Here is a 15,056-nt window from a genome sequence, read left to right as displayed (position 1 = left end):
GGCCAAGAGTCTATCATAAAAATCATATTAAACAATCTCACAGCCTCATCTTTTCTGTAATGACAGGGACTGATACTTGTCCTCTTGCAATGTTTGTAGCTTGTGGGTAAACAAAGAATCACAGGTTACAAAGTTTTCAGTGTGGGGCCCTCCAGAAGGTGTAAAGTCCCTAACAGTAACAAAACCAAGGTTTACTACAAGAATGTTATTTTATAATGAGGATTGCATAATGACCAGCTATAGTCCACAAGATGTGTACAACAGGTTCCTTTTCCATCTTCTTCCCAGTAGTGCTTTCTTGCTGAACATCTGGTGAGCTGACCTTGTAGCCCCACTTGTCAGAATGAGGGTTTGATACAAAATCAAACCAAGTTCAGGAAGACTCCCAAAAGGCATCTCCTTGCTCCCCTGCTCTGCTCTCTTCCTCCACCTCCACATGTTTTTTTCCCTTTTAATTTCACACGGCAAAGAAAAATGGTTTGAATTGCTCCTTTTCAGCCCACAGGTGGCAGATGGTGAAGGAACAGTCCAGTTTGATGGTGACAGCTATGCTGTAGTGAGCCGCCCGATCCGCTGGAACCCTAATATTTCCACAGTCATGTTCAAATTCAGGACCTTCTCATCCAATGCCTTGCTGATGTATCTTGCTACTGAGGACTTGGTAAGAACAATGAACCTCCACACTACTTACAGGTTTCAAGCTATCTTTGCAATGACTTAACTCATCATATCGTGAACACAAATAGGAATTTAGTATAGCACTCTATGGGTATGATGCTGCCTGATCTCCAAGCAAAGACAAGGCTACAGTGTGCATGCTAACTGCCTTCTTTTTACAGACCTGTGGTAGTTACTGAGTATCCAGCTGTTAGATTCCAGGTTTTTTGGTATTATTAATGAATTTAAATTTATCTCAAATGTTTACTTTTTCAAGCATTACCAACTATGGTTATAATTTTTATGGTTTAAAATACCATGGTGGGTAGCAGGGTGAGAGAGAATATGGGAAGAGACAAATCTCAGGGAGAAGTCCTGCTGATCTGTGGAAAAAGTGTGTTTAATGTAAGTGGTATTAAAGGGAAACTGAGTGGTGCAGCAAATAGCATGTGGCAGCGATGGCATTTTTTTAATAAGGTTTACAAATGGTGCCTTTTACTGCTAAAATAAAAACCAAAAATATTAGTTATGAAAGCTACATGGGATTTTTATTTATGCAGATGTGTGTGGATAATGGGAGAAGTTTTTCATAAAAACGTCTGGCCTGATCCTCTTGGGAAACAGAAGTAACTTGGTTTCAGCATCTCTCATCCAAATCGATTTGCAAGTCTGACTTGGAAGACAGTCCTTTCTTTGTCTATCTTTCCTTATCCTTTTCATATGGGTCAGTTACACACAGCAGTCCTCAGTGATGTCTTGAAGAATTATGGAGCCCTCAATGCAGGACAAGCGAGTGTTACTTCAGATTCCTGCGTTTTGGGAGAGATCATCAGAATTGCTGGAATTATTGAGGAGGAGAGTGCTGCCTCATTTCTTCTGACGGATTTTACTAAAATATAACATTATGATAATGAAGTACTTTTGTTGTTATAATTAATTTTATAATTGAATATTAGAAGTATAATTAGGGTAATTATTTGAGATTATTTATGTAATTATTTTGGATAATTAATTTATGTTATTTTTCTATGAAAAAAATTATTTAGCTGAACTTATGGAAAAACACTGGTATCTGGAAAGTAGGGGTCCCCAGTACAGTTTATAACTTAAAATATGGTCCCACAATATGAAAACACCGAGGATGCACTTTCTAGTGATGCATGCACAGCATATGTAAACATCTAGAACAAAGGGTTGTGTTCATATACATAACATTTTTCTCAGTTTTGCACAAGTGTTCAGCACACAGTAAACTATTTTCAATCCCTCTACACCCGATCATATGTGAAGCTAGCCATGAGCAAAATGATTATTAAACTTCTAAAACTGGCATGTCTCTGATACACTCATGTCTGGGGCTTTAGTTCCACTCTTACTTGCTTAATGCCTTTCAGGCTATCCAGTCCCCTGGCTATTTGTTCTTCTCCTTGTAATGTACCAGCTCTTTCTCTGTAGATACTAAAGTGTATACCACTGCTCCAGTCAGACATCTTAGTTATAGCTTAAGTACTATTATCAGTGGTTGATGAGAAGAAGAATTTAAAGCTCTATATGGCTCTTTGGAAATCCTGGTAAACAGTCCCATTTTACCATCTTTGCTCTTGTTTTCTACCTTGCAAGTTTAAATCTAGCAGAGATTTGTAGTAAATACACTGTTATTAGTTATGGATTTGGAGGGATAGGAAGGGACCTCTGGAGATCATCTAGACTAACATTTCAGCAAAAAAATCCAGCTAAATTAGCAAAATTCCAACTAAATCATCAATCCAAAGGGAAAAAGAGAGGAGAAAAAGAACTTGCTGGCAGCATGCTTTCATGCACTTCAGTCCTGGGCAGTAAAGACCTAAATAGATTTTTTTTAAAGCTTATAGGAAGTTGTATGTTGTCATTTAGAAAAAAAAATCATTTACTTAATGTCATATACATCTTATCAAAATGAACAAGAATTGTAATTTGTGTATCTAATGTATGTGTATATCTAATCCTTTTTTATTAACAGAAGGATTTCATGAGTGTAGAACTCAGCGGTGGGCATATAAAAGTCAGCTACGATCTGGGTTCAGGTACAGCTTCTGTAATCAGCAACCAAAATCATAATGATGGCAAATGGAAGTCTTTTACTCTATCAAGAATTCAGAAGCACGGTGAGCTCCTGTGGTGTTAATATGGGTTTCCCAGTTCCTTGTTTAGTACAGCTAAGCGTCTGATCGGGGGGCAGGAAATGTCTGAAACTCCTGAAATTATGAAATTCTAGTGGTTTAGCAACTCCTTTTGCTTAGCTTACAGGTGCGCTGGGATGCACCTGAGTGGCTGCAGCGTCTTTTATGATATTCTTTTGACACAGGTAGCTTAATTTTCACACATAATTCTGCTATAAGCTGTGTAAATTACATTCTACAAAGCTTCTGAGTGGAGAAATAGAGAAGCTTTTTCATCAGTTCACTGATGTTCAAATTAATAAAACAGTCCTGCATGATTTTTGTGAGGACAGCAATAGCATTTATGCTCTACGGTCCTTTCATACTCAGCATATCCCAAAGCAATGGTTTAAATATTAACAGTACAGTATCCCAACAGACAAACACAGCAGCCATCATAAATTCCCTAATAACTACAGAGTGCTGTGAATCTGCATGGAAGCAACTTGGAATGTCTTCAAGACTGCCAGTGACTCATTAACCTATTATTTACGCAAAATGTGAAGTGGTGGCATTCGATAGGACACAAAAAATGCTGGCTGACAAAACTCTGTTGTTGTTGTAATCTATTTATGGCACTGGTAGAATCTTCCCGGAGCCAAATTCATGTGGCACACTCAGTGCTTTTGTATTGCTAAAGTCATCTTGCCTTCTGAATCTCCTGGGTCCCCAAGGGTGCTGAAAAATGCTCTTCCTCCTCTGATCCCTACATTGCCAGCTCTCGGGCTGGCCTTCACATCTCCAACACAGACTCACTCTTGTCACTTGGATGATGTGGACCTGTGAGCCAGGCCAGCAGTCAGAATGACTTGGAGCTCTCACCTATAGATTTTCCACAGATTTAGAAGTATATCTTGTTTTCTTAGTCCCTACTTAACTCAGAAAATATTAAGATAAAATACCATGTCACACAATTGTAATTTCTTCATATCATTCAAACACACTATATGTTTGTATAGAATTTATTGGTATAGAAATGAAAATTATGTTTAGTCTGTCTACTATAAGACAAAGAAGAGAAGTCTATTCCCCATTCAATTCTTTCACTCCTGAAAACTGGGTAGTTTGGTTTGGCATTCCACATTTCTTCTCTCTTTAAAGGCTCTGTCCACAACAAGCTCACCTGTAGACCTGAAGTAATCTCTTCCATTTAGCTGCCTAAAGAAAAACGGAAGGATGGAAGAAAGAAGGAAAGCAGGAAGGATGAAAATTTCTTTGCATCCCTAAGTGATAATGTTCCCTTCTTCCTTGGAGGCTATTCATCACTTCTCAGTGTGCCATGTCTCTCTCACTGTACCTTAAATTTTGTGTTAATCCACACATTGAAAATGTGGATGGAATAATCATTTAAATATAATGATTGTATATTGTTTATCTTACAGTTCATTTGTGACTTCAGATTGAGATTAAACATGACAGCAACAGAGTGCTTTGGGTTGAAAATGGTTTAAAGTGATGGACAGCAAATCTCTTAGGCATATCATAATAATCCTTAAAAAAATTGTACTCTAAAACATCCTGCTCAAGTGTCAAATTTTGGACTGAAATCACAAATTAGATGTAAAATTATCTCTTCTGTCTTGATTTTGTCCTGAAATGTTAGTTCCAAATTTCACTGACACAAATACCAAACTGAAATTGGTTTGGAAAATATAAATAACTAAAGCATACAGAATTGCTATAGCTTCTGAGGTTGTTATGGAAACAGAGGAAAGTGTGGGTCTCTCCCCCTAATGTAACTGACAAAAATGGGGAAATCCAGAGCCTTAACTTCAAAATATGACTCTCCTTACCTCTTCCTTCTCTTGCAAATCCTCTAATTATTTATCCTTTTTTGTTTATTTTATTTATTTTAGCTAAGACATCATTTTTAATGTCTGATGTTTTGAAACAAATCTTATATCTCTTCCAGCCAACATATCAATTGTAGACATAGACACCAATGAAGAAGAGACCATAGCAACAACCTCTACAGGCAGTCACTTTGGACTCAACTTAAAAGGGCATGAGAAAATATATTTTGGTGGATTACCGACTCTGAGAAACCTAAGGTAACATGACTCAAACCAATTTCTTCATCTTTGGAAACGGGATGTAAATGCACTGTAATCCTATCTCCTGTATTCATTTATCAAATACATTTGCTGTAAGTAAATGGTAGATTCCCAGTGTACTCTATACTGCCAGACCAACACTTCATCACTTGCGCATTTCAATGCTACTCACAGCTCAAGTTACGCAGATACAACGCAAATAGATTTTATATGCTATATAGCTTTCTGATGCTGTGCAGAATCATGATGTAGTTGGCTTTAAGTCTATTTTCTTAATTGATCAATAGAATTTATTACTCCAACCATACAGAAACACCCCTACAACTGCATAAAAATTGAGCATGAGTGCTTAACATGTGCATGAGTAGAAAACTATTCCTTGTGGATTTACTGTTAAATTGGTACACATTTCTAGTTAAACAGGGTCACTATACATACTACACAAGAATACACCAGATCACAGAATCACCAGAGTTGGAAAAGACCTCTATGATCATCCAGTCCAACCATCCACCTATCACCAATATTTCCCACTAAACCATGTCCCTCTGTACAACAGCTAAACGTTTCTTGAACAACTCTAGAGACAGTGTCTCCACCACCTCTCTGGGCAGCCTGTTCTAGCACCTGACCACTTTTTTGGAATACATCTAAAAATATTGTCTTTAGAAAAAAATTATATTATTTATAAAAATAAGTTTGTAGACATAAACTCCTAAAATTCCTTTTGATATACATAATATTAAGAAGACTGAAATATGACCGCCTTTTCATTTTAAATGCCTGAACCTGAACTTTTACTCCAATAAAATTCCCATTATTTATTTTTTTTAATTGCATATTATTGTTGTTAAACTTTAATAAACTAAAGTAACTAGATAAGAGACACTTGAATTTAGTATTATGTGGTTTTAAATAGTTTTTAAGTTTCAAATGAATATTCAGCAGTTTTGCAATGACAGGAACAGAACAATTCTGTGTGACAATGAACAGATGAGCAACACAGAAACAAACTCATTAATCTATGTCACTTTTAGCTACATGGTATAATGACAGCCTTGAAGTTGTCTTCTGCACAAGAACTGTTGTAATTAGTCTACAGGCTGTTCTGCAACTGAAAGAATGGACATATTTGTTAATTTATTAGATTAACAGCTAGCCTCTGATGTCAAATCATCCAGCAGTACTAAGATGTAAGCTGTTTTACACGAGATTTAACACTACATTATGTAGTTGTAAAATCACACCAGCACATAATAAAATGTCTAGAGCAATTGTATTTTGGCAATTTTTTTGTGATTGCTCAGAAAATCAGCATACAACAATTACTTAGACCTTTGGTAATCGTTTTGCCTACAGCTACACTTCATCAGTCATTGGTGCAAGATGGATGTTATAGTAAATTAGAGTCAAACAGTGAAGAAGGGACTAAGGCAAAGCTGAACTGCTACAAACAATAGATGCTGCATCCCCCAGTTTTGTAATTGTCAGCTTGTGTCAGTTCTGCCAAATTCCTTTACGTTATTTGCTTTTTATTCATGACCAAATAAAGCAATAGAATATAAAAGCTTTCTGATGTACTACATTTTCAAGTATTTGTTTGCAGAATAACCTTGCTAATTACCATACACTGACAGTGTATATAGAATCTTACTATCCATTATGTATTGTTTACATATCTACTTCATAGTGAAATATTTTGAACCTTGTTAATAAGTGTCATTAGTTATAATTAACATAATTTTGATGTTTTTTTGTTTTTGTTTTTCTTTCTCGTCATAGTATGAAAGCAAGGTAAAAATAATCAGATTACTTGCATGACTTGCATGTCTAGTAAGTGTAGCTTGAATGCAGAAGCAGCTATGCAGTAGCAGCGTGTGGGTAGTATTTATACCAGCTGTTATGCTAAGGCTGTTAATTCAGCAAGTTGCTCCTGCTGCAACAAGCAAAGCTGCTTCCAAGTGCTTAACGCTGTCATGTCACATGCTGTGCCCACACCTACGCAAATAACTTCTATTTTCTTCACACAGCTGCTTAATTCAACTGTGTTTGTTTATTATCCTGGAATGCATTGGAAGCAAAGCTATAGCAAGCTGTATTTCCAAGTTTAAGATCTCTAGCTTATGAGAGATGCATTGTCTAGGGTCAGCAAAGGAGCAATGCACTCCAAGGCTGTGAATTAATTACCGAGGAGGGTATGAAAGCTAGGTGCAGACTGTGAAGTTTACTACTTCTGAGTTTAAGAGGTAGGGAAATGATTGAGGATGTCACCTGATTTTTACTGTAATTTCAGTTTGCAGCCATTTGCTTCTACTAGTTTTGTTTTGAGTTTTCAGAGAGGAATCAAACTTGACTGTCTTGCAGCTTAATTCCTGGCCTGATTTAGAAATATATAATTTCCCTACCACAACCCAAAAAAAATCACTCTTTCAAAGAAAAGATTATTTCTTCCCATGCTCCAGTATCTTTTCTTGTCATCACTTGAAAATGTTACTTGTGTGGCACAAAAAATAATGATAATAATCTGAGGTCTGAATGAACTTGCACCTTGTTTTGTATGTTTTGGAGGAGATCAAAGAAAAAAAGAAGTGTGAAAAAGCATTATATTAGATGTTTAAAAGGACGTAGAGGTCATATGGGTTAGGAATTATAAGCAACAATTACAGCAGCTGCCTGTAACCAGAGAGCATGAGAGCAGCCTAGAACTGGACAGGACTGAATGGCAACGACAGGGAAAGTATGGGCACTGTTCACAGGGACACAGCAAATGGGTTTTGCTGTTGGGAAACAGCAGCAAATAAAAGAAAAATGAGCACAACTTACTTACATGATTGTGAATATATCAGAATAAGGATTATTTCAGTAAGACAGACTGTTTGAGTCACATAGGGGCTGCAAACTTGCCAGAAAATACACTGCGCTTGCTAGGATGGCTATAATGCAAAGAATGGCTTTCAGTACCGAAACATGCAGCTATACAGTATCCGTGCAAAATGGTTTAATTTTGGAATTAACAATCTTTTAAATTTCTCTTCCCTTCTAGGGAGCTGAGTTATTTCTTTTGTCTCGCCAGTCTTAACTCCTTATTAATCTTTCAAATTCATTTTTCTTTCTTTGAGCTGTTCATATTATTCAGATATTCTACTAAACTGACAGCACTCATGGGTGACTATAATATTGTGAGGGAAATTAACTAGTGCTTCTTTGTCTCATGTACAAATAGCAGTTTTTTTGTTAATCACCTTTGTAAGGGTTTTCTTTTTGCAAATCTGGTTCAGAACTTGCCAGCAATTATGGTCTCTCTCTGGTGTTCCCACACCTGCAATCTGCAGATCAGATTTTTGCACTCAAGCATACAAGTTTTGGTGCAACTTTGAGGGGTTTTCTCATTTCTTCCAGCTTCCAGCTGATGAGTCAAAACCTGGAAATCTGCATTCTATAATAATGTTTTATGCTTTGGATGAGTAATCAGGTTCTATAACAAACCCAAGTGTTTTATTTTCATTATCTGCTTGAGAAAGTCAAGTGCTTTCCTATGTTTCAAACCAATATACAACAGTGTTCATAGGAAAGATACTCAAAATATAAAGAAATCTAATGTCAGTCCGCATGAACATAAAAGATTCCTAAAGCGTGAAAAATATTGAATGAAATTTATTTCACACCTTGGCAAATACTTACTCCAAAACTGTTGTAAGCTACAAAAGTTTCTTTCTTTAAGATCCAGCGTGCATAAAGATGAATGAAACGTCTTTGTTCCAATCAAAGTTTCTCCTCATTGTTATGGTTTCCGATACTGCTTACCTCGTCTATCTTTGCCTTAGCTTACTGCATTTGAACACTTAATGTGACAGCACTCCTTTACCAAGGAAGAAAGAAAGAAAGGGTCTGTTGACAAAGGCAATGAATCCTCTGTTACATCTTTGATAAGTAATAAACATTTTATGTGTGGAAAGGGGGTAGAAGGCAAGATGTATTTGTTTGTCTGTGTGCAATTAAAAACAAAAATCAAGCATCTGTGCATCTCAAATACCGCATGTATCTACGTGTTCACTAAAGTCTGGTTTTGAAAATAGATTGTACTTTTGAATTTTTTTTAGACCTGAAGTAAACTTAAAGAAATACACAGGTTGCCTCAAAGAGATAGAAATTTCGAGGACCCCATATAATATATTGAGTAGTCCTGATTTTGTTGGCCTAACCAAAGGATGTACATTGGAGGTTAGTAGGACTTTAATATATTTTGGTCTTAATAGGTATAAATGCTTTCTGGTTTCTAATTTTAGGACAGAACATGTTAATTCTGCAAGATGTGTTTAGATGCATATATTGATCTAATGTGAATGTCAGTACTGGTATATTTAAGAGAAAGATGGATGAGTCTGATTAGCATGCAAGCCAGTTTTCCAGATCCCTACTTCTTGGATATTGTTCCGGGACAGCTGATATAAAACTATCTACCCAATGTAGGATTTTCTAAAATGTTTAATAATGGTAAAGCTGAACAGTGAACAACCATATAGTTCAAATTCTTTTGCATCTTATTGCAGTTCAGCAAAAAAATTCTTTAGAATTTCATATTTGTTTTCATCAATTTTAGATTATCTCTTGGCAAGAAAGTAATCATACCTGTATTCATTTTCTTCTGTTTCTGTGAGTCTTAGAAAGAGCTGTTGGTTGATTGTTGTTTTGGTTTTTTTAAAACCCTTGAGGTTTCAGAGATTGAAAACTGGTTGGATTAAACATTTTACAGCAGGATTAAAACGTTCTAAATATACAAAACAGGATATGTAGGATAATTTAACGTATGTCAAGTTAAAGCATACAAAGAGACTGGATTAATTACATGAATGTCCTGGGACTTCAAAAAACAGTAAAATTAAGCAATGATTTTATCTGGTGTGCTCTTTTATCTCTACATACGAAAACAGCTCTATTGTACTGAAAAAAATGGTGAATTATTTTATGAAAACAATTGTTTACATAGGCTAGTCTTACCCAGATGGTAGAGTGCAAGAACTGGCAGAAATTACAGAAAATTTTCAGGAGTATGCATCGATTTATTATTTGATGACACACTCCACTCTTTAAATGGTGCTAGTGGCTATGAACATCAAAAAGAGTTAGGGCATAAGCAATGAATGCTTCATTTACAAGCCTGGGTCATCAAGAAGTCAATGCTGTTTAGCGAAGCAATTATGGTGTAGCACTAATGATTGAGTAATGGAGAGTATTTTCCAAGCAAGTTTGAAGAATAATAGAATCCAGTTTGTGTTCACATTAGATGTTGCTATCAATGGTACTGATTTGAAAGCAAAATATTACTGTATTAACTATATGGAAAACATTCATATTACAAAGAAAACCAGAACACCTCTGAGCAGATATTTTTAATGTGGGAGGATATTCCAAATTCAGATTAGAACTTTGCATTCCTGTAAGAAAAAACTCAAGAACTATCCTCATGCGGCAGATGTAAACAGATAAATTAACGTTTGCACAATATTTTGAAAAGTAAATTGCTTAAATTTTTTACTTTCCATCTCTTCACCCTAGTTATATTTCCATCGTTTTAGTTAAATTTTAGTTAGTAAATGTTTCTCTTTGTTCATACACTGTTTTTAATCCTACTTCTCTGTCCTCTTCTGCAGAATATTTATACAGTTAGTTTCCCCAAGCAAGGCTTTGTGGAAATGCCACCTGTCTCCTTTGATGTGGGCACAGAAATCAACCTCTCCTTTAGCACCAAGAATGAGTCTGGAATCATTTTATTTGGCTCAAGCGGCACAGTTGTTCCCCCCAGGAGAAAGCGCAGGAACACTGGAAGGAAAACTGCCCCTTTGAAGAGAAAACGCAGACAGACTGGACAGGTACAAGGCAAAGGATAAAGAAAACCCACAATTATACTGAATTTCTCCCATTCAGTTTGGTTCCAAGGCACTGCTGCAATTTTATACTTCACTTAAAATTCAATAATTGGAGAAAAAAGGTTTGTAATATTACCCTTTTTTTTAATTGAAAATTTGATAGAAGCTCAGGTAGGTTTTGTGGGTTTTGTTTTTTCAGCTTTCTCATAAAGAGTCACATTAAGATATCTATTTTTCACTCAGATGGTGGTGATACACTGGATCAGGTTGCCCAAGGAGGTTGTGGATGCCCCATCCCTGGAGGCATTCAAGGCCAGGCTGGATGTGGCTTTGGGCAGCCTGGTCTAGTAGTGGTTGGTGACTGCCCATGGCAGGGGACTTGAAACTAGATGACCTTGAAGTCCTTTCCAACCCAGGCCATTCTATGATTGTGATCTCTTGCTTGTTGTTAAACAATAGATTTGTTTTTCTATCATGTGTGTTTATAGCATATCTCACATTGTTGCTTCCATGTTGTTTTTATTTGTTTAAGTATTTGAGAATTTGAGTCCTCATCCTGAGTATTACTTGTGCACTATTTATACCTGGAAACATCTCTCATTCCTAGTCATATAAACACAAATAATAGCCATTTTGTTTTCACTGAGACAAAAAATAATAATAAAAAATCAGAGCAGCTAAGAGCAGCGCAGTGTAAGTCCCCTGGTGCTTAGGATTATTACTGTGGGATTTGTAATTCAGAAGTGCTCCAGTCTTTCTTCTTCTCCATTAAAATACTAATCTGCACTATAAATTCTTTCTGAAGAGGATAAAGTCAATCTATTCAGAGGAAATACCTGCAGAGTCTAAATGACTAACTGGAAGAAATGTGATGGATGTTAGAAATTGTTCAAGTCTTAAATAATTAAAAACATCATATATTGACATAGTACAGTGATGATAAAATACTTAGCTTCTTTCTTTTGGGAAATGATATTTCACTGTTTTCCTTCACACCAGCTTTGGAACAGAGCCCCCAGTGATCTGAAGGAATGTGCTGCAGGGACAGTTCTTTGTTAAGACTCGCTCACACGGCATTGACTTCAGGGCATGGGTTCCTTGATCATTATCCAGCTCTTCAGGTCACAGAATTGAGCATGACACGCATTGCTATAGTAACTGTAGGTGGTTAGATCCCGATATCCACTACAACATGTTACTGGTTGCTAGAGTAACTGTGAGTGCGATTTTCCAGCCCTACAAATGCAGAACTCACTCTGAGACCAATGCTATTCAGATTTTGATAGGTATAAATCCAGACATTGGAACATCAAAAATCGGAACAATTTTAGGTCCAAAGTCTCCTTCCTTCCTTGCAAATAAGTATGCAGAGAGTTAACTCTTCTGATGAGGTTTTCCAGAATTGCCTAATCTCACTCATTCATCATTATGAAAATACTATGGAATCTGAATGGGGCAGCAGCAGCAGAACTATAATTACAATATTTTGACTACAGTGAACAAATTAAAAACAAACTTGAGAAAATAAAGCATACATAGTAATGTAAAACTAAGTAAAATTGTGTCTTTTGAAATGTAACTTACCTTCGTACACCAACATGTCCATTGCAGGCTTACTATGCAGTGTTCCTGAACAGAGGTCGACTGGAAGTACATATCTCCACTGGAATCCAAGATCCCCACAGGATCACCATCAGACCAGAAGCTGTCAAGTTTCATGATGGCAGAGCACACTCTGTGAGGATAGAAAGATCTAAAGGGTAACAACCTAGCAGTGCTACAGAACAGACAGCACACATCATTTAAAAAATGAATGCACCAGTGTCATCAGCAATCCAGTCAAATGCTTCCACCAAAGAATGTGGTGTAATTCCTTCCTTATACAAATTTTTCAGAACTTAGTACTGACATGAAACTTATTCCACAGAGCAAGGTTGTAACTGCCTTTGAAATGCCATGTATTGTTGGATACACAATCGTGCCCAGATAAATACAGTAAAACATTAAAGATGCACAGTCAGAGATTAATGACAGTGTTGTTTTATTGCTGGAAAGCCATTGCACACCTTTTCAGACCCTTTTGTTTTAAAGAGAATTTCACTTAGCTTCCTTTATCCTTTCTCAGCTGTTATAAGAAATGCTTATTATTACTTCATCACTCAGGAAGTAATTAGAAACAGCGGTATTGAATTACCAAGTGTTATTTATGGCTTGACATTACCCTTGCTCCAAGCAGTTTGGTACAGTGGGCATTTACTGTACCAACATCCAATGGATTAGTGCACTGTGTACTACATTGTTCTTTCTTGCTTTGTTAAAAAGAAATTAGAAAGACAATGTAAAGCCAGCATGTTACAAAATGTGGTAGATGTAATTGAAGAGGCTTACTCAAGCACACTGAATGCTAAGCTTCACTATATGCTCGGTAACACCGCAGCCTCCTTGAGCAATAGATCTGGTCTGTCTAGTCCCCAGTTGCCCTTCCATAACTTCTATCCTCTCTCTAACCTGCTTTTTATTTCTTTTTTTTATTATTTTTTTTGGCAGTATGATTTTTTTTTTATCTCAATTTCTTTTGTATTATTAAATAAATCTCATAAATAATAAAACTGCAAATTCCTTGGGAGAAAAAATTACTTTGGAAATGTACTATTGCATTAGGCAAAACACTACATGCTGCTGTGACAGAACACAATTATCCAGTAATGATAATAATAAGCTCTCAACAACAAAGATAATCCTTTCCAGCAGCGCTATAGTAAGTACAGTAGCTTGACCTGTGAGAGTACACAGAGACATATTTGCTGCACAATGCCACCCAGTGATGATGCGTGTTAGATGAATGATCACGGTTTTTTTTTTTAAGTAGCTCTGTTACAACACAATTTGTCTGAACTTCACAAGTTTCTATAGGCTGAAATGGAGGGAAAAGACATCAATTAAGACTAACACCCTCCTCTCTGTGAACACAAGCTTTATTTGATTAAATATGAGGGATGTCATTTGAAAACTCTCCAGACGGCTAATTGCCCATGTAATTGTAAACTATTTGCTTTCTCTTCTAAAGTAATTATAGGATACTGTTTGACAACTAATGCACATTATTGTATGGTTCCACTTGGTGCCAAAATGTTTACTATGGTAACGGCTAAAGATAAGATAAAATGTTTGTGAGCTGCCAAAGATGTCAACAATCACTATCCATCCAGCAGCACAAAGAATAACTCAAGATCTGACAGGCTTGTTTCTCTATTCTTCCTCTGAAGGCATTGGAGACAAAAATCCTCTCTGGGACACTTCACAAAACCTAAATTATTCCCTTGACCCCAGAGAAATCTTTCCCTTTCTATTGCTGAGGGATCTGGGGAAAATCCTAGAGATTCCTTAGATCCCTCAAAACACTTAATATGCACTTCCTCCAATCCTCTGTAAAATGTACAACTTTCTGACTCTACATTTTTTCCAGACCAAATGAACACACACACACATTTATCAGGAAATTGGAAAGCTTACATGCTGTATGTCAGTTATTTAATTCAGGTACTTGAATAACTATCCAGTTCTGTGTAGAACTTGTCTAAATAACAAAGTCAAGTATTTTACGTATGAAAATTGATCTCATTTCAATCAACGTTTTCAATACTCCATTGATGCCCAACATTAGGAATTAAATATAATTCTACAATATAAAGAAATTATGCAAAATAACATTCTACATTCACATTCAAAAATACTGTAGTTATTATCCAACCTTCATGACTCAGCTCATCTTTAGCTAGATTTTCTTCAAAAATTGTTCCATCATTCAATAGTAAATGGCCTCAAAGACAGCATTTTTTTTTTTTTTTTTTTTTTTTTTTTTTTTAACTCTCAGTGCTATACCTTATTTTATAGGTTGGTTCCACAGAACTTATGTTAACACTGCTTTCTCAGTATACACATCCTATGGCTTGGAAAACTACTCTTTCAATTTCTTTTCTCTTTAACAGGTTTCTTCGTAAATATGGTACATACTTTCACATTTATATATTTTGTTTGCTCATTTTTCCCCATTTCTTGGCTCTGCTAGGTCAGACAGTGGTACTGTGATTTCAGAGGCCTACAGTTTATCTTCTTTAGGCCCTTAGCAGTGTATTCTGTGGGACAGCTTTGCCTTTAACTTGTAGCCTATGTTGTACCCATGAGAGTGAAGTATAGCACTTTGCATCAGTGCGTGATGAAGAATCAAACATTCTGCTCTGCCATCTCCCTTGGGGAAAAAAAAAAAAATAAATTAAAAA

The 15,056-nt window shown here is 36.2% G+C and overlaps 1 protein-coding gene across 5 annotated transcripts in view; it reads left to right on the top strand.

The window, feature by feature from the left end:
• LAMA2 (laminin subunit alpha 2) overlaps window positions 1-15,056 on the top strand; it is a 337,231-nt gene that overhangs the window by 306,972 nt on the left and 15,203 nt on the right. For 3 of the 5 annotated variants that reach the window (XM_085217334.1, XM_085217333.1, XM_085217331.1), the window contains 7 exons: window positions 499-661; window positions 2,657-2,801; window positions 4,768-4,906; window positions 6,692-6,703; window positions 9,010-9,130; window positions 10,561-10,779; window positions 12,388-12,536. In XM_085217334.1, the coding sequence (XP_085073460.1) occupies window positions 499-661; window positions 2,657-2,801; window positions 4,768-4,906; window positions 6,692-6,703; window positions 9,010-9,130; window positions 10,561-10,779; window positions 12,388-12,536 (948 nt within the window). The remainder of the gene's footprint in view (window positions 1-498; window positions 662-2,656; window positions 2,802-4,767; window positions 4,907-6,691; window positions 6,704-9,009; window positions 9,131-10,560; window positions 10,780-12,387; window positions 12,537-15,056) is intronic. The other 2 variants (XM_085217335.1, XM_085217332.1) reach the window with 1 other exon arrangement.

The sequence above is a fragment of the Meleagris gallopavo genome, chromosome 2, assembly GCF_905368555.1.
Source record: "Meleagris gallopavo chromosome 2, MGAL_WU_HG_1.1, whole genome shotgun sequence".
Classification (NCBI taxonomy): domain Eukaryota; kingdom Metazoa; phylum Chordata; class Aves; order Galliformes; family Phasianidae; genus Meleagris; species Meleagris gallopavo.
The sequence above is the reverse complement of the archived record's forward strand: the minus strand, read 5'-3'. Positions and strand labels throughout refer to the sequence as shown.